The following is a 26,524-nucleotide window of genomic DNA, read 5'->3' on the forward strand; positions in this document are numbered from 1 at the left end:
TTTTATTTTGTCGCCGGGTCAATTTTTTTCTACATCACATGACTTGAATCGTGTCTTGACGTCATCACCCTTCGCGGAAGTCGGCGCTGATGATGGTGGCCTCGTCAGTTTAGCAGCAGGAAGAGGATGTTTGCTTCCACCGAAAGAATAATATCACCCGATTACAAGTCTTCATAACAGAGCAAACCGCACAAGTTTTTCTCCTGTGACCCGCAGGACGGGGATTCATCGATCGCTCGCCCCCTGTGAGCCTGAACTCGGGCGCCGGATAACATGTCCCTGTTCCAGTCGGCACTGGATTTCCTAGCCGGGCCCGGCTCGTCCGGAGCGGCCAGCCGGGACCAGAATGACTTCGTCGGACAGATCGTTGAGCTCGGTGACATGAAACTGAGGATCAAGAGGGTGATCGCGGAAGGTGAGGCTGTGAATCACGACGAAAAAAATAAATAAAAATGTCGGTCACGTCTTGTCCGGCTCGGCATGCTAGCTAGCTGAAGTGGCTAACAGGCTAGCAGCACCTCTGTTGGTTGTCAATGGCAATAACGTTTGCAAGTGCAGCGCTATGAGTCACCGTGTAAACACCAGTTGATAATCGGGTTTCGAGGGTGTCTAACGAGCGGTAAATCGATTTCCAGATGTGCGAAGGGGATGAATGGACCGCTTTAGCTCGTCTCCTGCTTTAAGTCACAGTGATCTGCATGTCAGTCGTCTACCCAACCCGGAGTTTACTGCATACCTCAAACCTTATAATCTGTCTTGGAAGCATATTTGGCTCAAGCACAGACATCTTAGTAGAGGAGGTGGTGAAGCACGCTGCAGAGGTATCAGTGCTGACAGTGTTGTTACCTCTTACTTAACAGGATGGGTTCAAACTCCTTATCTCAATGTTATGTACACAAGCAGCCCTTTGTGAAGCTTGTTTCTGGTGACATGCAGGGAGAGATCGGTGCTGCTTCCTCCCTCATCCATCCTTTCATCTTCTTGTCCCCCTGTGTTTCTGTTTAGGACTGCATTTAGAAAAAAAAACTAACGAACCCCACAAGATTAATGTGATAACGAAGCTGTTTCTTGAGAAAGTAGTTTTTCCCCCATTTGATCCAGCACAGATCGACTTCAGTCTAAGATGTCGTGCAGTGACTTTGGTTACGTGTAAACCTGCTGATCAGGTTGCTTTTCTGTGGCAGAAAACAGGGATTCGTGCCCTCCATGCAAAGACGATCTTGCTGTTATACGGTTACCTACCTGCCACACAGCAGAAGATGAATGTTTGATGTCGATCTTTGTTTGTGGTGGGGTCTGATTAAATCAGGTTCAACCACAAATTGCAATTTAGATCAACAAACAACAAACGGAGGTTAAATCAGTGTTTTTCCATGACCAAGTACTTCACTGTTCACTGCCAACAGAGTTTCCAGCGTGCTCACATCAGCAGATCAGATTTTGTCCCATCTACTGTGTGACTAGTGGTTCACCTGCTCCATTTTTATGACATATATGATCCTACAACAGAAACATCAGAAGGTTTAATAGCTGCTTGCGTCACATTCTTGTTGATGAATCACTTTTAACAACTCTAAGGCAAAGTTGCAGCACCGTAGCTGCACTCATTTCGGATCAGTCCTCACAACTAACTCATGTCTTTTTGAGTAAAACAGTTGGCGAGAAAACTAGACTGACATCGAACAAGCTGGCAAGTCTCAGTGCAGCGTGCGCCCTTCAGTGTGACCCAACTCCATCTACCGTATGGAGAAACTGCTGAGTAATTCTGACAGATTGCTGCATCACCTTAAGTGTTATCGCTTTGTAATTGAAAATGTCCTTTTTTCTCTAAATGCTTGGTATTAAAAAATAAAGAAAAACAGGATTTTAGCAGGTTGGAATATGATCACAAATAACCCACTGTACTCACGTTATTCAACTTCCAGTGATATTAAAGTGAGACGCTGGTGCCAGTTAACAGTTTACATTCTTGCTTGATAGATGAACATTTACCTGATTAAAGTTGGCGATGCTTACCTTTATGTAGACATACTTTCAGCTCATTGTTGTGGCACAGCTTCCGCTCCAATCAGGAGTGTAATCACAGCGCTGGGACTCCACTTCCTCAGCCACGATAGTTGGCTTAAGAGAGGTCAAAGGCGACACAGAAGACTTCCAAAACCAAAGCAGATGGTAAAGGAAGAGATCGTTTTACACCAAAGCTCTGTCCTTTTCAAACTCCCATCCTGCTACGTGAAAGGTGTCTTTGTTGAATTCCTTCACCGAGTTCTGTGGTGAGAGAATACAATGGACGGCTGTAACCAGAATGTTCTGGGGTTTTTTTTTAGTGCTGTGATGATTTTTTCTCTCCGTTGCAGCAGCAGCAGTGTTCCTGTAATTATTTCACACAAGCTGCAAAATTGGACCCAAGAGACATTAAAGAATTTAGGGTGTGATTTAAAAAGGATTTACTCTTTTCAGTATGTTTCATTGAATGACTTGGAAATCAGAACAAAGGAAACTGAGCTGTTGAGATTGCAGCCCCTATCTGTCCCGGCACAGAGCATAGGAAGACATGTGATCTCCACGGGGACGCGTAGGCATCCTCAAAGTCAAGGCGTTACACATAAATCCTGTAACGGCCAGTGAATAATACACTTGTCTGATAGCTGGCTGTTCTGCTGTGTGTTTGTAGTGAAGTGAGGTATTTATTCAGCGTAAGGAATGGAACCAGAAATGCAGTAAAAGCATGTGCATGACTCTGTGGTTGCTGGTTTCGATCCAAAACAAGACCAGTAAATCGGGACAGGGGAAATGAAAGCCGCCGTGCACACCTGACCGGTCTTCCTTAGTGTTAAAGATTACAATCTTGGTCCTTCGGCGTTTTGCGGCGCAGACCGAGGCTGGTAGTTGATTTACTCGTCTCTATGGTAACCCGGCCCTCTCCTTGTTCGGACTGCTGAGCACAGACTTGATGAAACTTGAGGAAAACAAAGTGTCTCATCCACTAGCCACGAGTGTCTTTAGAGAAATTAAAAATTAAGCCAACACAACACTGGGACTGATATGACAGCTGGGCCTCTGTAGATCTGACACCCGTCGTTTAACATGGTTGTAAGAAGCTGTTGTTGTCTGACTGTCATTACCACTAAACTAAAATTGATCTGAATCTTGATTTCAGTTTGAATTTGATAAGTGCAGTCTGTATTATAATCATTTTTGTTGGACTGGGTCTTGTGTAGCTCAGATTTGTTCCATGAAACACGCTGTAATGAGGACATCGTGGTGCTCTGTAGGCCTCCGTTCTTTAAAAATGTATGGATTTCTCTGGAGCGCTCATCGTAGCAGGCTGAACTGATTCTCCCTGATAGACAGCAGCTCCCACCACATAATCAGCAGTTCAGGTTTCAGCCACACCTTAAATGAAAAGAAGTGGATGTTCAGCGAGGCTTGGTGGGAGCCTAAAGGTTCGAGGAGTCGGCTTGTAAAATACTCGTGTTTATTCTTCAGCGAGGCCCTTAAGCCTTCATTTCTCCCACAGATAGGACTGCGGTCAGGCTTCGTACGGCTTCTGGGCTTGAATGTTTGTGGGTTTTTAAAACAGGGGGATGCTGAAGTTTTTAGTGTTCTCTGCGGTCATGGAGTCAAACTTAATAAATCCAGTTTTCAGTGTGCTAAAGTGTGCCGTGTTTGTTTTAATCACTGCTCACAGTTACATCACAGCGCAGTATAATATCTATCAGTCATCATCTTAACACGTTACTGTAGAGCAATAAAGCCAGAACAAATTAAACGTAGAAATTAGACGTCATTTCGAGATAGTAGCCGCGTTAGGTGGCATTGCAACACGTCCTGCTCTGAATCACGCAAGTTACGCAACACGCTGAATATCGCTGATGACACCCAGTGACTCTTGATTTTCTTTTTCCTGTTCTTTTTTTAAGGTGGATTTGCCTTTGTGTATGAAGCCCAGGACATGAGCAGTGGTAAAGATTATGCCCTCAAGGTAAGATAAAGGTGTTGCCCACTGAGGAAACTCTGCCTGAGCCGGTCATTAATGCACATTGATTTTTTAATTTGCTCCTTTGTTAGTTGGCACGAGAGGGTCTATAAATGACACCCTGAGTCAGGATCATTGGCTCTGTCCTCGCTGATTCTGCATTCTGTTGTGCACACTTAATATGCAGTTAATACTACGTGTTATTAGTAATTATTTCTCATTATGCAAAATACAGTACGTACAACTGCGTTCAATCCTTCACATATATTTACCCTTTTCCCATTTCTGCATTATGCCACGCTTATATAATCAGTAATAAAAGTGGAAAACAATAATGTGAGCGTACCAATGTGAGCAGCTGCTATTTTCCAAGTCATATTGCTCAAGAAACAGTCTCTGACCACGTTGTTTGTTGGAGAGCGACGAGGCTGTGTGGGCTCCATCTGCTCCACACTCGATAATTCTGTCCACGTCGTGTGAATCCTCGTGCGTTTCTCAACTAAACATAACACGCTGACATTTCTTAACCGTTGGTGTACGTCTACATTGCCAAGTCGTAACGTAACTCAGGGAACTTTACAGAATAAAATCAAGACCAGACAATATCATAGAGCGAAGCCCAACAATTCCCCCCTCAAGCAAGGCAGGAAAAGTCGCATTTAGCTGGAAGAGATGTCAGACAGGAGCAGAGTCAGGGTGGATCAGGCTCTGTGTCTTCACAAGTTTGGGTGACAGAAGAGTGGCGAGAGAAGAGATGAGCACTGAGGAACAACCAACTATAAATTACTGGAGAGTTTGGTGGGTTTGGTTACTGCAAATCAGAAAGCTTCGGGGAGAGAGAGGACGAATGACGAACTATGAGAGACAAGACAAAGTTAATGACATACTGTCGTGGCATAGTCAGAGTAGAGGAGCTCAGTGCATCATGGGAAGTCCCCCAGCAGCCTCGGCCTATAGCAGCATAACTAAAGGATGATTTGGAGCCACCTGAGGCAGCATTAACATGAGCTAAATCAAAAGTGAAAGAATTTAGGTAAACAGATCCAGTGTTCTCTTGTCTATGACACTGCTGAACTCTAAATATTGTACCGTCTCAAAGGTCAGCAATTAACTGTCCACGCTCCAGCGCAGCACAAATGAATGATTAATGCCATGTTTGTATAGAAGAAACTCTTGAAGTGCTCAGAGAACTTAAACTACCAAAACCAGCAGGATCAGGTATAGTGTAATGATTTGGTTCCTCAGCGTGTTGTGTGTTCACAGCAGCTACGGCTGATGGAATATGTTAGTTCAGTCTTCATAGACGTGTTGCATGAAGAGGTAACGGGCAGAACAGAACAAACCAACGGTGTGTTTGCACGCTTTTGTTTCAGAGGCTGCTGTCCAATGAGGAGGAGAAGAACAAGGAGATCATCCAGGAAGTCTGCTTCATGGTATCCTTTCTGATTCACCATGAAAAGACGATCATCGTGGAGCGTTTCTGTTTCAGAGCACAGCGGGTGGTGACATGTGACGGAGACGAGTTAAACTCTAACTCGTGACTGCACAGGATCGTGGAACGCGCTTCCAGTCAAGTTTACTGTTATTATTAGATGAGCTGGAGTTTATTTTATATACAACACCACACAGTGCACAATGACACTGGAGCTAATGTGTATTTACAGTGTTTGATTACAGTATAGGGCTGCACGGTGGCTCAGTGGTTAGCACCGTCGCCTCGCAGCGTCCCGGTGAGGACACCCGGGATCTTTCTGCGTGGAGTCTCCATGTTCTCCCCGTGCAGTGTGGGTTCTCTCCGGGTTCTCCGGCTTCCTCCCACAGTCCAGAAACATCCATCCATCCATTTTCTATACACCGCTTAATCCTCATTAGGGTCGCGGGGGGGCTGGAGCCTATCCCAGCTGACTTAGGGCGAAGGCAGGGAACACCCTGGACAGGTCGCCAGTCCATCGCAGGGCCACACTTAGAGACAGACAACCAAGCACACTCACATTCACACCTACGGACAATTTAGAATCACCAATTAACCTCAACATGTTTTTGGACTGTGTGGGAGGAAGCCGGAGAACCCGGAGAGAACCCACGCTGCACGGGGAGAACATGCAAACTCCACGCAGAAAGATTCCGGTGCCCCCACCGGGACGCGAACCGGCAACCAGTCCAGAAACATGCTGAAGTTAATTGGTGATTGTAAATTGTCCGTAGGTGTGAATGTGAGTGTGCTTGGTTGTCTGTCTCTAAGTGTAGCCCTGTGATAGACTGGTTACCTGTCCAGGTGAACCTGCCTTCACCCTGAGTCAGCTGGGATAGACTCCAGCCCCCCATGACCCTGGTGAGGACTAAGGTGTAGAGATGATGGATTACAGTATAACACTGTGGACAACAAACACAGGCTGTTGTGTGTTTTGTAGCTCTGTCATTTGTGAATCTTTTCCAGTTTGTTTCTTGTTTTCGAGGAACCGACGATCAGAAAATGTATTATTCTAAAGAAATTACATTCATTGATTTGTTGTTTGGTTTTGGGTGGATTACATTATTTAAGGATTGTTTTGTGTATTTAAGGGGCGAGACACTGAAGCTTCGGCTGTATTTCAATGGCTCTGGTTTGTTTTATGGCGTTATGAGTCTGATATCACTGTTGTACAGGTGAGCAATGGTTGTTACACACTGTGTTGTACTTGTGTGAGCAGAGGCTAAGTGAAGCTGTATTCCTGGTTCCACTGCAGGCAGAAATACCGTTTGATGATGATAATTCTTAATTTTTTGGTATTTGCTTCACTCAGACCTGATTCAGCAAGAGTTTTAGAACAGACTTGCTCCTCCAGGACTTGCTTGGCTGGAAGTGTTTGGCAGATTTTTGGAGATTGATCCAAATCCACTGGTTTTAATGCCAAGTGTTACACACACTCTCTGTTTGATTGGTTAGTTTTGAACATGCAAAATACCCTCAAAAGCACCTGCTGAATTGCCCAGACTAAACTGGCAAGCTACAGGTAGAACCCACCAGCTTCTGTGACCAGACGTAGTCGCATGTTTTCTGTATGTTCCTTAACCTGCTGCCTTCATAGAAAAAGCTGTCTGGTCACCCGAATATGGTTCAGTTCTGCTCTGCCGCCTCCATCAGCAAGGAGGAGTCGGACACCGGACAGGCCGAGTTCCTGATCCTCACCGAGCTCTGCAAAGGTAAATACATGCAGAATTGTATTTATTATTGCGCTCCTTCCTCCGTCTGTTACTTCAGGGCTGAATCAGTGCTTACTCATTCATCTGACCCGTGTGCGGTAAATCAGGAGGCTCGCCGTCGTTTCTCAGTAACTTTAACAGAAGGCGTTTGTGATGAAAGCTTCCTGTGGCCTTTCTCCTTCCGTCTCCACTTCCTTTTTGCTCGGTTACAACAGACTTGGTTTTCATTCAGCAGTTTTTCGGCTTTCTAAGCAAAGAACGTGTTACTCACCACAGAAAGTGATTCATTATTGTCATTACTGGCGTGATACAAGCCTCTGCCTTTGATCTCCAGGCCTCCATTCATCCAGCTGTTTGTGTCTCTCGTGCCTCAGGTCAGCTGGTGGAGTTTATAAAGCGGGTCGAGCAGAGGGCTCCGCTGTCATGTGACACCGTGCTGAAAATCTTCTACCAGGCGTGCCGCGCCGTGCAGCACATGCACAAACAGAAGCCTCCAGTCATACACAGAGACCTCAAGGTTGGTGACGGGGAATAAACCCAATCGAGTGATTCAGTGGGACCATTTATTTTTCTTATCTCGTGCTGCTGCTTCGTTTTACTGGACAGCAACTGATAAGACTTTAAATAACGCCTGATTGAACGCTGTGTCGCTGCTTCCTCGATGTGTTGCAGATTGAGAACCTCTTGATTAGTAACCAGGGCACCATCAAGCTGTGTGACTTTGGCAGCTCCACCACGGTGTCACATTACCCCGACTACAGCTGGTCGGCACAGAAGAGGTCCATGGTGGAGGACGAGGTGCTCACACACACATTCACACACTCAAGCATCAGTTAAGAGTGATCTCAGCAGGGCCCTCGTTATGCAATATGCTCGTTATTAAAATGCCTCTTTGCTTATTTCGAGTTATTTACAGTTTGCAAACTAAAAATATCTATTTGGAAGTTCTTATATAAGTTCATTCATCAGTTCAGAAGTCACAGTGCATCATATTTACATCCCCATGTTGGACAGGAACCAGAAACCTCTGATTGAATTAACAGTGAGGCGTCCAGGAAGCACTGATCAATCAGGGTAATTATATTTATACCATAACCTCGTACAGACACACACGGGAGCTTTGCCACAGATGACCTCAGTATTCAGGACAGCAGAGAACCTGGTGTCTGAATCTAATAACCTACATCTCCACCAGGCACATGTTCTCGGGCTTGTAGCACAAAGCAGAAGAGCTTTTTTATGAAAGAAGACCTAAAGTGGAGAACCTGTTAAATGATTTTCTTACAGGCTGCTCAGATCTGTGTGTTGCCTGTAAAACAATCAGCAGGAAGATGTTTTTTCACAGGTTTTCTCAGAGATCAAAAACAACATTTGAGTTAGAGCTTGACTCTGTTTCTCTGTAGATCACGAGGAACACCACTCCAGCGTACCGAACGCCAGAGATGATCGATCTCTACTCCAACTTCCCCATCAACGAGAAGCAAGACATCTGGGTCAGAACTTTTTTCTTTTTTATAAAGTGTTTTGTGCACGTTTTTATAAAAGATTGTGACTTGACTATTGTCTTCACTGTGTCTGCTCTCCCTTGCAGGCCCTGGGATGCATCCTCTACCTGTTGTGTTTCAAGCAGCATCCGTTCGAGGAGGGCGCCAAGCTGCAGATCGTCAACGGGAAATACTCCATCCCTCAGAACGACGTCAAGTACACTGTGTATCACGAACTCATACGTGCGTACTGCGACTTGTCGGGTCTAGCTTCCTCGTGTCAGTTCATTTATTCATCCGCCTGTTTCACGCAGTCATCACCTTATAAGACTGTAGACGCACTGGGTATGCTGCCTTTGCTGGTTCCCACTGTGCCCCCCTTTCCATTCTGTGTCCATACATTAAACACAGAACAGCAAAGTGGGATAAGGGCGCAACAGTACCACATTGAAAGGACTGTGTGAAAGGGGCTTCTGGAAACACAGCATTCACATAACATTTGTGTGTCAGGCTTTAACAGCTCCATCTGGTGGACAGGACAAATCTGCAATGGTTGATGCAAAACATACACGTCTACAAAGCCATACAGTTTAGGTCTTTCTTTCTTTTTCACCTTGATTGTCGTGCATGTGATTAATAAGATTAATTCTTAAATTTTATAATTTTTGCAGGTATAGCTATGTATCATCCACAAGCATCACAATCCGTTTACACTGTAGCCGCCTTCTCCATTTCCATAAATACCTTTCTGTCTCCAGTATGTATTTATGTCTCTAACACACCTCATCTCCTCCTCCTCTTGCTCTTCAGGTTCCATGCTGAAGGTGAACCCAGAGGAGCGTCTGTCTATTACAGAGTTGGTCAACCAGCTCCAGGAGATAGCAGCAGCACGCAACGTCAACCCCAAGTCTCCCATTACAGAGGTAAGACTGTGCATGAGTGCTGCGAGAAAACAGCTTATGTGAGAAGTTATGCTGCAGTTAAACGTCTCCAGATCTTCTTCACTGTCAAGCAGCTGCACTATCTTGCACTTTACTAGACTAGTCATTGAGTGAAATAACTGGTGCCCTTGTGTTCAGGAGTGTGTGGCTTCTGAATGTCCCTAATCAATAAATGTGTATGAAGTAGCTTTGAAACCTAATCTTGAGTTCATCTGAAGTGTTGGCTGCCAGGTGAAGTGTTTCTGCTCCACTCGATAGCTGAGCGGTGAGGGCAAATAACACACAAATGCCCCGAGCGTCTTTGATTGGACTCCTGGTCATTCCCTTATTCTCTTTTCTCACGTTTCCCGTCTCTCTCCGCTTCCTCTGTGAAACAAAGGGTTGAAGATGCCCCTCCAAAAGTAGTTTCTGCTTCGGGCATCAGCTTTGAGGAGGTGGCAGCACTGACAAAGTGCACCGTGGAGTAAACAACTCAATAGACCGACAAACTGGGTCACGTCCTCAGCGTCTACCGGCCTCTGAAGAGGTTATTGACAGGCCGACCACACGGCTCCTCCGCGTAAACGTGAACACACACACTCTCAAATGACCGATGTGGTTACATAAAACACACCGACATGCACACATGATGGCGAGCACAAAGGCGTCTCTATTCTCTTCCTCGGGCTCCTCCTCTCTTCCCAGCTGGCATGATGCTAATGGGCCCAAAGAGACAGAGAGTCACAGAGGTGGAGAAGGGGTGAACTCCGATTCAAAACAAACGGGAAGCCATGCACACACATCAGTAGTAAAGTCGTTTTGATTTGCTTGTAGGGACAGAGAATGTCTTTTCTTAACTGAGCACAATCAGATTTAAGGTTTTAGTCAAAATGTTGGAACAGAGAATCATTTAAGTGGCCGACTATGACCAACTCAGCGCCCGCAGCCTCTTACGATTCTTACCACAAATCCACAAATCCTGCTACTTATCACTAAATCCTCAGTCATAGTTGTGATTTACATAAAGCTGATTTCAGTGTCAAAAATCTCCAGGTTTCCAGTGACTTCTCGACAACTTCCTGATCTGCAGCGCGATCGGTTTGTCAGTGGGTCAGCGTCACTGTTCACTATCCTGTTTCTGTTACGACTAAATACCTTTACATGTCTCACCAAAGAACAAATTAGTAAATTAACTCGGAGTTCTTCTATCTCTCTACAAATTTCTTACTAAGCTGAATCCTGATAAGGCTGCTAAGTGTGTGCACAGCGAAGGCAGATTTGGCGATTGCAAATCTGATTAGGGTTAAGAAGGGGTTTCCCTGCTAGACATAAGGAAGGTCGTAATCCTCCTCCTCCTCCTACTCCTCTCCTTTTCTGAAGCTCAGCACAGGCATATGGAGGCTTGTGAGATGGAGCAGAGAGGAGGGAGAGGAGAAAACCGGTGAAGGAAGGGAGCAGAGGTGGGAGTGAGCTACTGAGACGGTGGACATCTCAGAGGAGAAACGAGAGGCGTCGTGGCGGCTGTAACACAGACCCACCGATACTAATGGGAGGATTATTTCATCCTGCACATCTGACACAAACTATTTTTAATCTGCTGCAATGTGTCGACTTGTTGGAATTCTTCTGAGCTGCTGATTTTTCATGTCGGGACACTTGAGGATTTTTCTATCAGGATCTGTTTTTAATCGCTCCACTGATGAACTTTTCTATTTTTTAAAAGCTTTTTGTCTCTATAACTCTGATGACTTCCTTCTCTCCGTCTGTTAACCTCATCTCCGTCGCGACTCCTTTGTTAATATCTGTTTTTTAAAAATCACAGGCAGAATCTTCAGGTTTTATTTTTCTTTTTTAGCTGCTTATCTTTTCATTTTGTCGAGCTTCCTGTCACAATGTTGAGTACGTACTACTGCTGGCGTCCGGTGTATGACGGCTATGAATGTCTGCAGCTGCTGGAGCAGAACGGAGGGTTCGGCAACAACGGAGCGCAGCTGCCCATGCAGATCCACAACGTCCAGAACAACGCAGGTGAGAGTTTGTCTGCGCCGTGATGTTATGCTGTCTGTGGGTTTGGGACACAGCTTCAGTGTTGTGTGTAGTTTAGGGTGTAAGATTGGGAGGATAAAACAGGAATAGTCACCCTGTCCTCAGAAGTGAAATGGATTGATCTTTGCCTTCATAAGGGACTCTGATTATCCATTAATTTATTGTGCTGCATGCCAACAAACTGACAAAATAACTACAACTCAGAAGGAGCCACGTTAGTCGTATACATTGTGCCTTTTAGGTGTGACTGATTTCACCAGACTGCTGAATTTCTAATCAGCCACAAACACATTTTATCCCTAAGATGCCATCTACCATATCACTGACAGCCAAGCCGGCCAGTTCACCAGTGACCACCCGACTGTTAAGTCTCCTCTGAGCAAAAAGGGTCACGATCATCTGTCAGCGGGTCGGTTATTTTTAACCTCAGTGGTCCTCATATGTGTTAAACAGTGATCCTGAGAGTCTCTTCATGTGGACTTATTGGATCATCATCAGTGTGGGGGAGATGACTTAGTCACAATTAGATTTCTTGCTCATAACAGAGCCGCTCGCTGTCCGCTAACTGCTTCCACGTCTTATCACATTATCCCCGTCACTCACTAACACACTGACCTTGGGCATGACCCTGAGGCCAACAAGTTGACGTATAGCTTGTATAGGAGAGTGTGATTTACCACCCTGCTGTAGCGTATCTAAAGCAGACAGAACAACATGCAAAAGGAATCGCTTATTTCTCCGTGCTTAGGAATGAGCCTTTTTATTTCTAGAACCAGCTGAAGGTACTTGAAGGTAAAAACTCACATTTCTGTTGTTTGTCTGTACACTTCCCTACACGTGAGCACAACAAGCTTGTTATTTTCCGATGTATACACACACGAGCTACCAGACACACACGCATTCAAGCTGTCCATTAAGAGGATTGCTGCTCCGCCACTCAACCATCTGTCCGAAGGCAGAGTGTGTTTGCTCTTTGCCTTGAGGAGCGTCTCTGACTGTTGCTCCAACGTCATGCTGCTCCAACACCACATGAAAGAAGTTCATTTTCTCACATGCATTTAAGTTCAGAACAGTCGCTTTGACCCTTTTTATATGATCCAGTTCTTAACGTCATTACGTGTTTGTGTGCGATAGTTTGTGATTAGTTTGCAGCCACATGCACAGCTGAGCAATATGTGTTTTTCTTTTCTTTTGAGGTATCATTTTATAACTATTTCATTTTAAAATCTAAATATTACAAACCTTACACGTTCCTGGAAAGATTCCTGGAGTCTTTTTGATGTGGGTGAAACAGATGATGAACCATGATTTCACGCCGTGACAGTTTGTTTAAATGTCATATATTTAGCATTTTCTGTTTTTCCTCACGATGCCTGCAGGCGTGTACGATCCCGATCAGCCAGGCGGTGGCCTCTTGGACATCTTAAGGGGAGGAACGGAGAGATTCCTGACCAACATAAAGGACACGTCCTCTAAGGTCATCCAGTCAGTCGCCAGGTAAGACGGTCCCACCTCGTTAACGGCATTCTTCTGTTTGTTCATGTTCTTTTTTCGGTCATCTTCGTCACCATTAAAGCTCAGCAGACACTGGTAGTGCTTCGTTCATATAACTTGATTAATGTTTGTTTTTTTTCTCACTGCGTAACATAGACGTTAATCGTCGTATTTATTATTACGTGCTTTTGTTAAAATGAGGAGTTGATGGAAGATTTTGTTAAATGTTCCGTCAACTAAGTTTAACTAACTCTCTGAACCCAAAGCGAGTTTCTGGGCGTTTTCTAGTCGTGTCACATTCTTACTCATCTATGGCCTCATTTTTCTCTGCAGCGTTCAGTCCTGCACCCAAACAAACAGAAACAACATGACTAGAAGCAGAGAGAACTTAAAAAATGTTTTCTGTCACAGCTGCAATACCAGAACTCAGAAAAAGAAAAATACAAATCGTTGATTACTTTTTTTTTTTAACAGAAGCTGAAACAAACTAGTGACTCTACAAGCCAGAGATATTTTGCTGTTTACATTTTTAGTTTGTTTCCGAATGTCTACCTGCTCTGTGTAGACACAGCCTGCAGTGCAGCTGAGTTTCTGTCACATGACTGTTGGTCGAAGTTGCTTCTGGAAGTGCTGCTTTTACAGAATTTACTTGGAGCAAATGGTTTATTTTGCTTTTTCTAAATGAGACGTGTTCAGTACAATTTGTTGATGAAATTTCAGTTTCCCATCATGTGACACATGTTTATTATTTAGGGACCATCAGGTTGTTGAAAATCTGGCGATTCTCTCTGTTTGTAAAGTTTCTGGTGAAATAAATTTTGGGCAGTTTTTAAAAACACGACATGCATTTCAAACCCGTGAGCGAGGCTTTGGGGTTCAGAGGGTTAACAGAGCCACCACCATCCTGCTTTGGTACTGCTAACTGAAGAATGTAGTTCAGTGGAGGTATGTGCTTTGGTCCTGTGAGGAATCTAGATACAACAACACTTATCTCAGCAATGCTGTTTGTCAGCTGTCAGCCATCGTGTTTCATCACTCAACCTAAAGTTAATGTAGATTATTGTAATCCTGCTAAACTGTCTTTGTAAGTGCTCACACTCTCCTCCTGTCCCACCCGGCTCCCAGGTTTACCTTCTAAAAGGAACATTTTGTCGTCTGCTTGTCAGACTGCAGTTACGACTCAGCCAGAAACAGACAAACCTTATTTCAGGTTGTCTGTCTTTGTAGATCATTTACAAGAGCAAACCAGAGGATTATGGGAGTAATCTAACCTGCAGCACTCACCTGAATCATCCGGTGACGTTTGCAATGATTATTACTGAAAACCAGCAAAGTGTTCCTTTAACAGGCGCTCGGTCCACATCTGTTAAAGTTCTGTTTCATTTGGTTGTTCGATCATCAGTTTGCTCCATTTGTTTGGTCCTTTTGTTTATTTTTTTGTTGTTTCTTTTCTCTGTCCCAATCCCTCATGGTCCCACTATGTGTCCATCACCTAGCAACCCAAGGTAAATATGGGTCGGCGGTGAAACGCGTCAACTCATGCGTTACTCTGTGTGTTCTGTAGTGTGTGTTTGATTTAGAGGAGAAAAAAAACACCACAACAACAACCCTGTACTAAGCCCTGTTTTGCCGTGCTGTGTCTGTCATCACAGCTTGCTGATCCTAACATCACACATTCAATAATCCCGTCGAGTGAATGCAGAGCGTGATGTGGACGGACAGATGAGTGTCATGTATGAGCAGAACGATGAATCTAATTCCCACTAATCACGCCTCGGGTAGTTTTTGGGCCGACAGGTTTGAGGAACGTTCAAACTAGAGTCGGTTTATATCAGACAGCAGTGCAAGTTCTACGTTCCTCCAAATTTTGGCAGAATTTAAGTAATCTAGGTAAAAATAAATCTTGATTCTTTTCGGTGCATGTGCTATAGGAGTCATTTAATTTGTACATTATAGTCATGAAAGTGTTAAGAAACATTTAGGCTACTGAGGCAGACGGCGGCAGCCGATCCGATCCGATCAGATCAACTTAAGCAGCCCTTCCTTGATACCTTGATTCATTTAATCCATTCCATTATTTTTAGCTAACTGTTTAAACTGTCTATCCAGTGCTTTTAACCATTCTACGACTTTAAACTATTTCATTCATTACTTTAGCAGTTTAATCCCATTTTTCCATCTGTTATTGACACATTAATTTAAGCTCTATCTATTTTAACCACCACTGTTAGAGAACTAGATGAGCTGTCTATTCATTACTTTTATCTGCACTTTTGCATGCAAGCGTTCACATATATTCAAATCACATATAAGATGTTGTTAGTTTATAGTTCATGGACTTTAAACGGGACATGTGAGATGCAAATGTTTGGGTCTCAGAACTTTTATTGGCTTGTTCTTCTTACAAGATCTGAATTGTTCTTGTGAAGAATAAATCCTCTGATTCTTTGCACCTTGTGGAAACACTGAAGCATGAGCTCCTCTAAGTGAAGGGGATGAGGGGAACTGATGCTTACGGTGCTCCCAGCTGGAAACTTTCTGAAATGCCACAAAGAAACGGCGCTTAAGAGAACCTGTAGAAGTGAGGAGGAGATCTGGAGGACAAACACGTCTGCACATCTCACTACGACAGAACAGCAGGAAGGTTTAGGCGACACCAGAGTCGTGATGTTGACTCTGCAGCGCTGAATGGACGAGGAAATGATTTAAATATTTGCAGCAAGCATGACCTTTTATTTATTTTTACTTAAATAAGCTGCAGTATACAACATTTCCCCAGAGGTGCCCCAAACTTTGCATGCAACTGTTTTAGGTTAGTATTTAACCAGTTTGCCTTTATCTCTTTTAACTAACTGTTCTCATTTTCCTGCTTGTTTACTGACTAGTTTTTATTAACGTCTTGTTTTCAGGTGTTTAAACCGACTCAGCATGCCCGTATTCCTTTAATCCAAAGAGTAGTTTGTACAGCTACAGCCTTTCCACACACCCTAAGACATCTTCATAAATACCCCCGTAGATAAAACGTGGTTAGAAACCGCCGTCCTCTATGAAGCGATTGAATGAATGAGTGAATGAATGAGCAGTAGTGTGAATATGGCTCCACTGCATACTAAATTCAGCCACTTGTGTGTCTTAACCAGCGTCACCTGTGTGTCCTGATCCCATACAGATTATAAATGTGTCTGTTACCTCCATAGTTAGCTCCGTTTCTTTGCTTGGCCTATGTTTGTTTTGTTTTTTTCATCTGTCCATGAATTTGAATCTGCCGTAGGAACCGTGCTTCTGTTGTTGATTATATTTGCTCCAGTGAAGCCTAATTTCTACATCACTTAACTGCCAATGCTGCTTACCGCCAAGGAGCTATTGGCAGCGATGAGTGTTCCCACGTGACAGCAGGCATCTGCCAGATGCTTGTGCAACGTTAGAGACACAACAGAAAGATGAACTGGGGATTGTCTTAATCTAATTTGTATAATTTGTAGGACACCCTTCATCAAAACTGGTTCAAAACAAAAATTGGGTATCGAGCCAAGCAGCCCAGGAACCGATCATCCTTCAACATTTTGCTTTCAAACCCAAAGTCACATTAGTAGCACAAAGCTTTCTTTGTTTTCTCAACCAGCTTACGCCATTAGGCTGTTTGTTAGCGGCTGTGCACAGTCTCCCACACGTTAATTTATTCACCCTTTGATTTCTTCTCGTAGTCACTGATTTGTGCTTGTTCCCCCCTCCTGTGTAGCGTCACTACTCATTTTATAAATTGGCTTGTAATTTCTGTTCCAGCTATGCCAAAGGGGACCTGGATATTTCATACATCACCTCCAGAATAGCAGGTGGGCATTAAAACTCCATAAAACCCTGGTTAACATGGTGTTGCTGCATTAATCATTCTGAATTACATGATGACGACAACGCCATGAATGTCCCTGTTCAGAAAATAATGTGACATCATATCTTTGAGAAGGAGATAAAGCTGTAACGTAGCCCTGACCGATGTGTTCATGTGTGTGTGTGTGTGTGTAGTTATGTCTTTCCCGGCTGAAGGTGTGGAGTCGGCGATAAAGAACAACATCGAGGACGTGCGTCTGTTCCTGGACTCGCGTCACGCCGGCCACTACGCCGTGTACAACCTCTCCAAGCGCTCGTACAGGCCTTCTCGGTTCCACAACAGGGTATGAAGCGTGTCTTTGTGGTGGAGGGGGGTTGTCTCAGTGTGGCAAATTAACCAAAGGAGAATGATATAGCGGTGATGTTTACTTTCAACAGCCACAGCGTCTCTGATTCAGTTAATTGCTACGATATCTGCTGCTGTTGTAACGTGTGTCAGCACCAGCGACTGAATAACGTCAAAAAATTCGCTTTTTGTTCAGAGAAGTGTCGTATTCTCCACTGCAATGTAGGAAAATGCTTATTGGGGCAACTTTTTAAAAAGAAAAATCAATCCTACATTATACATGCATGCATCAGCAGCAACTGTCAAACTGTTGGATGCTTTTTTTTCACACTCTGCACCGAGATTTATTACTGGTTAGAGTTACAGCATCCATCACTGTGAGCTGTATGCTGGTCCTCACTCTCTGAGGCATCACAGACACTGGGTGACGTTACCTCGTTACCGTCTTGTAATGTGGGCCTTGACTGGACTAAGCTGCAGGTTTCAGCTGTTTTTGCTGAACTTGGAAATCTGGTTTTATTCTGCGTGCACCTCCAACATGGAATAACTTCTTTTTATTCATTGGGCAATTCAGGTTTTTAATTTCAACTCCCAGCTGCTCTTATTTTGAAACTTTAAATGCAATAATCAGTGTTTTTGTTTTACTAACTTCACCTTTTGATATTTAATTCTTATGCACCAACATCTTTATTCTGTTACTCGTTTACATTGTAAATGAAGCCTTCATGCTTCAATGTACTTTTAAATAAAGTTTCTGATGGTGACTTTATTTCACAAAGTAAGCCGTATTCAGATGTGGATCTTTGTGTGTTCGTGCAGGTGTCAGAGTGTAACTGGCAGGTGCGCCGCGCCCCCAACCTCCGCAGCCTCTACAGCGTCTGTAAGAACATGCATCTGTGGCTCAAACAGGACCAGAGGAACATCTGTATAGTACACTGTCTGGTGAGTCGGTCCCTCCTGCGACTTCAGTTGATGATACACAGAGAAAAAAGAAGAATAGCATGAATCTTAACTCTGTGTTTCTCTGTGTAGGACGGCAGAGCAGCGTCAGCCGTGGCAGTTTGCTCCTTCCTGTGTTTCTGTCGCCTCTTCACCACAGCCGAGGCCGCCGTCTACATGTTCTCAATGAAGCGCTGCCCGCCTGGCATTGCGCCCTCACACAAGAGGTATGAAAACACACAGATTATGAGGTGTAGAAGAGGAGGCTGGCTTGAGGGCTACTCAGTTTTTACCTCCTCCTGATGTGCATCGTGTTCCATCGTCTACATCTCGCTCTGCTTCTCAGGTACATAGAGTATATGTGCGACATGATGGCAGAGGAGCCCATCATCCCTCACAGCAAGCCCGTCATCATCCGCTCCATCACCATGACGCCCGTGCCGCTGTTCAACAAGCAGCGTAACGGCTGCAGGCCCTTCTGCGAGGTTTATGTTGGAGACGAGAGGGTGCTCACCACATCGCAGGAGTACGACAAGATGAAGTAAGTCGTCGCACACAAAAGGGTGACCTGTCAGGCTTCCCTTTTAGTTAAACAGTCTACAAAAACAACATCACATCTGACTTTGTCTCTCTTTTCAGGGATTTTAAGACAGAAGATGGAAGAGCAGAGATTCCCCTCAACGTTACCGTTCAGGGAGATGTGCTGGTGGTGATCTATCATGCCAGATCCACGCTGGGAGGACGTCTGCAGGCAAAGGTAGAGGCTGGACTCTTCAGGAGCTCGGAAGCTGCTCTGTTGGGCTCATTGTGTTGTATTCATAATGTCGGATAGACGATAGAAGCCACAGTCAGTTACCGATGCACATTCTAACTCAATTCTGTTTCAGATGGCGTCCATGAAAATGTTTCAGATTCAGTTCCACACAGGCTTTGTGCCCAGAAACGCCACTACAGTCAAGTTTGCCAAGTACGTATAATGCCTTAAGCCACGACATACTGCTGAGAGTTTCATTACTGCTCGATTGTACTGACTGCTGTTAAAATGATGCTTGAACTCTTACAATAGCATTAGTAGTAAGAAGGGCTGTGAATCTATAGCCAAATGTTTGTAATGTGCTTTTTTCACATGTTTTTCTTGTTGTTCTCCTTCCAGGTATGATTTGGATGCCTGTGACATCCAGGAAAAGTATCCCGACTTGTTCCAGGTCAACTTGGACATCGAGGTGGAACCCAGAGACCGACCCAGCGCCAAGACTCCTCCGTGGGAGGGCTTCCAAACCAAGGGCCTCAACCCCAAGATCCTTTTCTCCTCCCGTGATGAACAGCAAGAGATCCTCAGCAAATTTGGTAGGTGGCTTTACTTTGCAAGGTTGTGGGATTTGAGGTGTTCAGCGTTGGTTCAGTTTGGTTTTCTCAGCATCTCCATGCATTCATTCATCCATTTCTTCATTTGCTTACAAAACATCCTCTTCTGCCCTCAAGCTCATTCCTTCAGTTTTTCTGACTGACTTGTCCTCAGTGAACTAAACGTTGACCTTAAATCCCTGCAGGTAAGCCCGAGCTGCCTCGTCAGCCCGGTTCCTCTGCATTTTATGACTCAGAGTCGCCCCAGCCAGCTCAGACCCCAGAAGGTTCCAGCGCAACAGAACCAGAATCTCCTATGAGCAACGACACCAACGCCAGCAACTTCTTCCAGACTCTGGACTGGGAAGGTATTTAGTTTGTGTTTTCTTGTCTTTGAAACACATTTGCTCCGTCATCTATATTTATAGAGTTAGTGTTCTGATTATTACCCTCCGTTCTAAAGAAGAGGACTGGGCTTTTAGTTTAGTTTCTTTCTTTCATCTTCTCAGAAGGAGAAAATGACCCATGAGACACTGACTGATTCCAAAGGTTCAATGCCATATGTCGACTGACCAACTTTTTGTATTTGTAGATGTGCGTGGCCATCAGGATGCCTCAGACAGCCAAGGAGGAGGATCCATCAACGACCAGGAGGACCTGAGTGACCAGTCAGAAGGAGAGTCCTACTCTTATTCTGCTCCCAGTGGAGAACCGCTGTCAAGAGACAACAGTGAGCCGCTGTTTGATGCTGACTTCCAGGTGCGGATTATCTCACATTAAGCCGTCAATACAGTGTGAACTCCTTCACCTTGAACCCTGACAACAAACCAGAAACATACCACTTTCTATTCTTGTCCTGATCTCCCCTCAGGCCTCCCCTCCCGCCCCGCAGGAACCTCCCCTGGGCGACACAGCGGACCTCCTGGGCTTGAACTCTGACCCTCAGCCTCCCTCCATGTCCTCAGCCGCCTCCGCTGCTGCTCATCAAGGAGAGCAGGGAGGAATGAAAGCTGCCTCCAGCAACAGCGATCTCCTCAATGACCTGTTTGCGCCTCCTGCTGGTCAGACGGGAGCAGTGCAGGAAGACCTGTTCTTCAGCGGGTCGACCAGTGGGGCCACACCGGACTCAAAACGTGAGAGCCTAATACGTGCTCATTGCAGTTATAGAGATGTCATCCAGTTATCTTTAATACCTTACCTCCCTGTTGTTTTGCCTGCGTTGCAGCTATGGGCGACCTGTTTGACCCGTTTGGAATGGGCTCCGGCTCTGGGGTCGGCTCCAGCGTTGCTTCGTCTCGACAAGCCTCTGGGCCGGACCTGTTTGGAGACTTGTTGGGTTCTGATAGTTCAGCCACCAGCGGATTTAGTTCAGCTCACAGTAACGCCACTCCTGCTTCCAACACCAGCCTCTTCAACCTCAGTAAGAGCATCTGCTGCTGCCACGTCTTGTTGTGTCTCGTCTGTCCTTTCCTAGTCGAAAGGAGCATTTCAGATCCCATGTTTTTTTCGTGTGTGCAGCGTTTGTTGTTAAGGATGTTTACAATTGAGTTGCAGATATCCATAGTGTGAATTACGGATATCTGGAGCGGTTGTAATTCCAGTTTCAGGTTCTACAGATTAATGCTGACTAGTCAAAATTACAGTTAAACATATTTAATTCCTCTAAATTCAAGATCTCTACATTGTTCTAGTTAATTGCCTTTGATTAAGTTTGAACTTGTCAGAATGCTGCTGCAGATACTGGAATCAGAATGTTGATTTAACAGATATCTGGCGTTACGTCAGAAGCTACGGCAAGTCGGATGCAACTCAAACATACCTCACATGAGAAGCCTTTTTACCTTCATGTCTGAGCAGCTTGAAGCAAAAGTTCTCATAAATTTTGACCGCTAGTCTCTGATGAATACTTTGTGTCGTCACAGATAAGCTCGTGAATGACGTCCCAAAGATGACATCATCAGCCAGCCAGCCCGACCTGCTGGGAGGGTGGGACAACTGGGCGGCCGGCACCACCGCTGGCATGACCTCCACCGCCAGCAAGCCCAACTACACCAACACTGGTAGGTGGAGGAACATGACTAGAGCGTGCTAAATGTGTGGTTTTGTAGAAATCCTAAAAGTTCTAACTCACATGTTGTCACTATGGTTGCAGCTTCTGGAGTTTCATCCATGTCAAAGGCCAAGTCTCAGACCTTTGATCCTTTCGCTGACCTCGGAAACCTCGGCTCCAATCTACCAGGTGAGAAACCAGGTAAAGATATCGAGCAGCGACCCAAGAAGGGAAACTTGAATTGTAAACTCCAAATCGTACACATTTACAGGTAACCCTCATCCCTCCGTGTTTTCTTGCAGGACCCTCCAGCAGTAATTATTCCGGGACTCCCTTCAGCGCTAAGGGTCCGTCTTCCTCTGCGAAGCCTCAAGCTCAGCCCTGGCAGTCCGGAAGACCCGCCTCAGCCCAGAACAAACCTTGGATGCACGGATCAGGACCCGGATCTGCGCCCAAGCCGTCCCCGGCGTCTCAGCCTGCAGGACCGCAGCCCACCAAACCCAACTACAACCTCAACTTCTCGAGTGTCATCGGTGGGAGAGAGGAGAGAGGCGTTCGCGGGCCTGGATTTGGTAAGACGCTGAGTAGAGAGGGGGGACACGCTGCTTTTCATTAGCTTGGAGTAATGCATGGACACTATAGCGCTGGAAACTTTGGAACAGAACAACATTGAGGACATCAGAACTCTTGAATACATTGTGCTAGAATGCAGAAGATGGTAAAAATCCATTCAGTTGATGTGTCAAAGTGTTGGACTCATACTGTTTTCACCATCTCCACGTCAGACCTTCATTTCTCTGTGCTGCTGTGTCACAGGCCCCAAGCCCAAAGTGAAGGAGGACGATTTTGAGGACCTGCTGTCAACTCAGGGTTTTGCTTCCAAGCTTGATAAAAAGGGACCGAGGACCATCGCTGAAATGAGGAGACAGGAGATCACAAAAGACATGGATCCTCTGAAACTACAGGTAATGAGACATGGACGGGATGTTTGACAAATAAAACCCACACAGAACCAGATCCAAGGGAAGCAAATGCATGATAAAAAAGTGTTGATAAAAAATGTGACTACTGAGTAAATCCCTGTTGTCGACTGGTTTATGCACCAGATGATTTTACTGGAATAAAATTGGGATTCTGAGTCACATAGTTCTTTCCGTTAAGGGTTGATTCAATTGACCAATACGGCACCTTCTGGCAGGTGATCCTTGAGCTTCACCGTATGAAGCAACTTCCAGGTGTTGACCAGAGTTTATGCCGTCTTGAACGTTTTGCTGTAGATTTTGGACTGGATCGAGGGGAAGGAGCGAAACATCCGGGCGCTGCTGTCGACTCTGCACACGGTGTTGTGGGAGGGTGAAACCCGCTGGAAGCCCGTCGGCATGGCGGACCTGGTGACACCGGACCAGGTGAAGAAGTGCTACAAGAAGGCGGCGCTGGTTGTCCACCCAGACAAGGTAGAGTATCCAGAATCAAGCTGGTCCCACACTGAGCATGGATCAGCAGAACAGCAGTTTTTAGCATGATTTGCAAATACAGTCGTGACTCGATAATCGACCCTTAACAATCCTAAACCTGCTATCTGACAGAACCCATAAAAACAGCCTTAACATAGCGACAGCCTTGGATTGTGACTCCGACATGACATTTAATGTCACCAATCAGGATGACGGCGTATTATCTGACTGAACAATCCCACAGATTGGCTACGTTCACACTGCAGGACTTGATGCTCAATGAGGATTTCTTTGTGACTTCCTTCACGTTTCCACTTCAATGCGACTTGTATGTGATCTGCTGTGTGAACTTCATACGAGCCAAAAGTGTCCCGCATGCGCAGAAGAGGACACGACGACGTCACACGCAGCGAGCGTGCTCAGTGTTTACGGAAGTAAACATGGATGGTAACGGTGGAGCGTATCTGCCACTCCCCCGCCGCCACCGATGGAGGAAACAGAAGTGTGAGCGCTAACTAAACTAGCATCAGCAGCCAAGTACTGCCTGTGTGTTCTGGACACTTCCACCCCGTCAGAGCGCTGCCCCGGGGTGGAAGGGTCCGTAACGAAATCACACCAGCCAGTTAGGCTGAAATCCAGCAATGCGTCGTGTTCTAACAATACACTAGTTATTATAACAACTATGAACAATAATGAACAACTAATGAGCCTTCCAGCATCAAGCCCTCCTCGTATCTGGACCTCCGTCTGGACAATCCCACAGCCTTGATATCCGACATAAAAGAAGGTTTTACATTTAGCGTCAGATCATCAAGTCACGACTGTACTTGTAACTGGTCTTTACTGGTCCTGGTTCTGGGATAATTTTCCAATCTGTGCTCCGTCTCCCTGCAGGCAGCAGGCCAGCCGTACGAGCAGTACGCTAAGATGATCTTCATGGAGCTGAACGACGCCTGGTCAGAGTTTGAGAACCAGGGATCCAAAGCACTCTTCTAAAACCCTGGCCGGGATCCCAGCTAGACCAAACCAGACCGGATTGGACTGGATTTGGCCTAACCAAACACGGGGTTAGACTGGGCCAGATTGGACAGGACTGAGCCCACATTGGGCCTTAGGGGGCGCAACAAGCCTCTGAGAGGTGTCCTCTCTACCATTCCCTCCCTCCTTCTTTACTTTCTTCTGTTTCTACAGTCAACGGGAAAACAAAAAAACAAAAAAAAAAAAGACCTTTTGCCTCACGTCTGGCTGCGGTGAAACTTTCCTCACGTGTTCACGGACAGCCGGTGAAACAAACATCGTGATCGTTCTTAAACTCACTGCCTACCTGTGTGACTGCCTGAGTGGTGCTGCAAACATCGGGAGGGAGGAACGGGTGACAATCACCGTGGAAACCAGAAAAATACAAGGACTTTTAAAGTGATGAGTATTGTGACGTTGTGTGTTCAGATCCAAACAGACCCGACAGTAGCGGCTGTGGCTGGTGGGAGGTTTCATTGGGACTTGTGCTTGTCCTTCAGCTGACCGGTAAACTAAACCTGAGCATGGCTGCGGGTCGTCCAGCATGCCAGCCGACACGGAAATTTGCAAAATATCGTTTAAAAGTTGCATTTTTAAGCTTAAAAAAAAAAAGAAAAAAGGCCTGTGAATTTTGGAGCATCCCAGCCACAGCATCGATGAATGAAACCCTGCCTCTGATGCAGAAGCAGGAAGTAAACCTTCCCATGATTCTGAAAACAAGGCGGACATGTTGAAAGTACCCATTTGAAGTGCTGCTGCTGCACCTTTGGCCGTCGGGCTCGTTCCCTCTCCAGAGTGTCGCCTGCTGAACACTACTCGTGCTGCTTCTACCGTTACAGTCATTGCTGCACAACACTCCTCAGATCGATGTTAGAAAACGTGCATCCAAATCTCCTGTCGGACCCTCTCCCGTATAGGTCCCAAAGCGGGCAGTCGTGGTTTTTTTTTTTCTTTTGAAGTGCTCTTTTAATTCCACCCACTCGGGCTGCACCGTGTAGCTCGACTGCATGCTCTCTCACCAGAACCTCTGAACAACAGGAGGTGTGTGTTTCCGAACCAGGGTAGTCCCAGCGGGCTCTGTTTAGTGAAGTGCTCCTTTTCCTCGTCGCAGAGAAGAGTCGACCTGCTTGGTTTCTCGCTGGGTGGCAGATCGAAAGTCTTCCCGAGCATCTCCACCGCCGCCGTAGCTGTTCACTCTCTCTGAGCCCCACCCAACTCCCAGGTTTTTTTTCTTTTGTCATAGTCAGAGGTGTAAAAAGTGAAGGACTGAAAAGAGAACACGGTGATTTAATCTGGTTGGTTTTATGTTTTTCTGGTATTATTTGGGGGGAGGAGGGGTTAGTGTTAAGCTGTTTGTCTGTTAATCATCGCTTCAGTGTAAATATGAAAATCTGATCATCCATCAAGTGGCTTCGTTAAGATTAGACGGCTGATTTCTGCTATTGGTTGTGAGTGTGTGTGTGTGAGAGTGTGTGTGTGTGTGTGTGAGCGAGAGTGTGTGTGTTTCTATCTAGAGGAAGATAACGAATCCTTATTGGACATCACGCTTTCTTATCTGCAATCACAATCTCTCTTTTCTTTTTTCTTAATTTAACTTTTTTCAGTGTTTGTCTTTTCAAAAAACTTCCAACTTTTTTTTCTCTTTAATTTTTTTTATTTTATTTCACATTTTACCTCATGGACCAATTGAATCACCTGTTTTCTTATTTATTATTATGTTTTTTTGTTTTCCGGGGGAGGGTTTGGGGTTAATGACGTGTATTCATTAATGGCACAAGTTGGAAATTCACATAATATATAAGTGGAATGTGCTGAGACGGCGGACAGTTGATCACAGTGAGCCTCTTTTTTTTTTTTTTCTGTTTTCATTCCAAAGCATCAAATATTAATAAGAATGTGCTTTTACAGATTATATATATCCTCTCTGTTATGTGCTATGTGTTTATCATTTGTCTCTTCTGTTCAGTCTGTTTTTTGTTTCCTGTTTTTTTTTCCTCTCTTAAGGCAGAACCGAAATTGTAGCTTCTGTTCTGCAGTTTTTGTCATTTTTGTTAAAATTCCACCTCGAGGGGCCAGCGAACCGAAGTAGGAGAAGAAATAAAATAAAGCGATGCTTGAAATCCAGTGAAAACTTTCTCATGTAGTATAAAGAGGGCGAATTGCAAAATCCACACCTGGGCAGTGTTTCTGCACCAAATTACATCATACTAATATGAATGTAGACTTCAATGCAAAAACAGATAATTAAAAATACTTTTGATCTGAGGCACATGTTCGCTGTTTGCTTGTCTTTATTTTTTTGTAGTTTTGGGGGATTGTGCGACCAAACTTCACACCAACCTAAAAAGAAATGCAATGAATTAGAAAAAGATCAGATGAATTAATTCAGAAGTCACGATGATGTTTGTTTGTTAGAGTTTAGAGAGGTTAAGTCCTAGAA

The 26,524-nt window shown here is 45.0% G+C and overlaps 1 protein-coding gene across 4 annotated transcripts; it reads left to right on the forward strand.

Moving 5' to 3' along the window:
- The first annotated feature begins 70 nt into the window (after window positions 1-70).
- Window positions 71-26,353, forward strand: gak (cyclin G associated kinase). Of its 4 annotated transcripts, none has more exons than XM_008283524.1 (30): window positions 71-415; window positions 3,924-3,985; window positions 5,353-5,412; window positions 7,048-7,162; window positions 7,537-7,679; window positions 7,835-7,960; window positions 8,566-8,655; window positions 8,754-8,889; window positions 9,457-9,569; window positions 11,516-11,594; window positions 12,992-13,109; window positions 14,603-14,611; window positions 16,890-16,939; window positions 17,130-17,278; window positions 18,100-18,222; window positions 18,313-18,446; window positions 18,566-18,760; window positions 18,859-18,976; window positions 19,107-19,186; window positions 19,373-19,566; window positions 19,770-19,931; window positions 20,156-20,322; window positions 20,435-20,696; window positions 20,789-20,983; window positions 21,486-21,623; window positions 21,716-21,814; window positions 21,916-22,185; window positions 22,430-22,578; window positions 22,891-23,067; window positions 23,962-26,353. In XM_008283524.1, the coding sequence occupies exons 1-30, from the start codon at window positions 274-276 to the stop codon at window positions 24,061-24,063; spliced, it is 3,957 nt and encodes a 1,318-aa protein (XP_008281746.1). In that variant the 5' UTR covers window positions 71-273; the 3' UTR covers window positions 24,064-26,353. The 4 variants fall into 4 exon arrangements, with proteins under 4 accessions (XP_008281746.1, XP_008281748.1, XP_008281747.1 ...); XM_008283526.1 differs by having other exon boundaries at window positions 21,716-21,802; XM_008283525.1 differs by lacking the exon at window positions 14,603-14,611.
- The last annotated feature ends 171 nt before the right edge of the window (window positions 26,354-26,524 follow it).

Source organism: Stegastes partitus, unplaced genomic scaffold (genome assembly GCF_000690725.1).
Source record: "Stegastes partitus isolate 25-593 unplaced genomic scaffold, Stegastes_partitus-1.0.2 Scaffold317, whole genome shotgun sequence".
NCBI classification, from domain to species: domain Eukaryota; kingdom Metazoa; phylum Chordata; class Actinopteri; family Pomacentridae; genus Stegastes; species Stegastes partitus.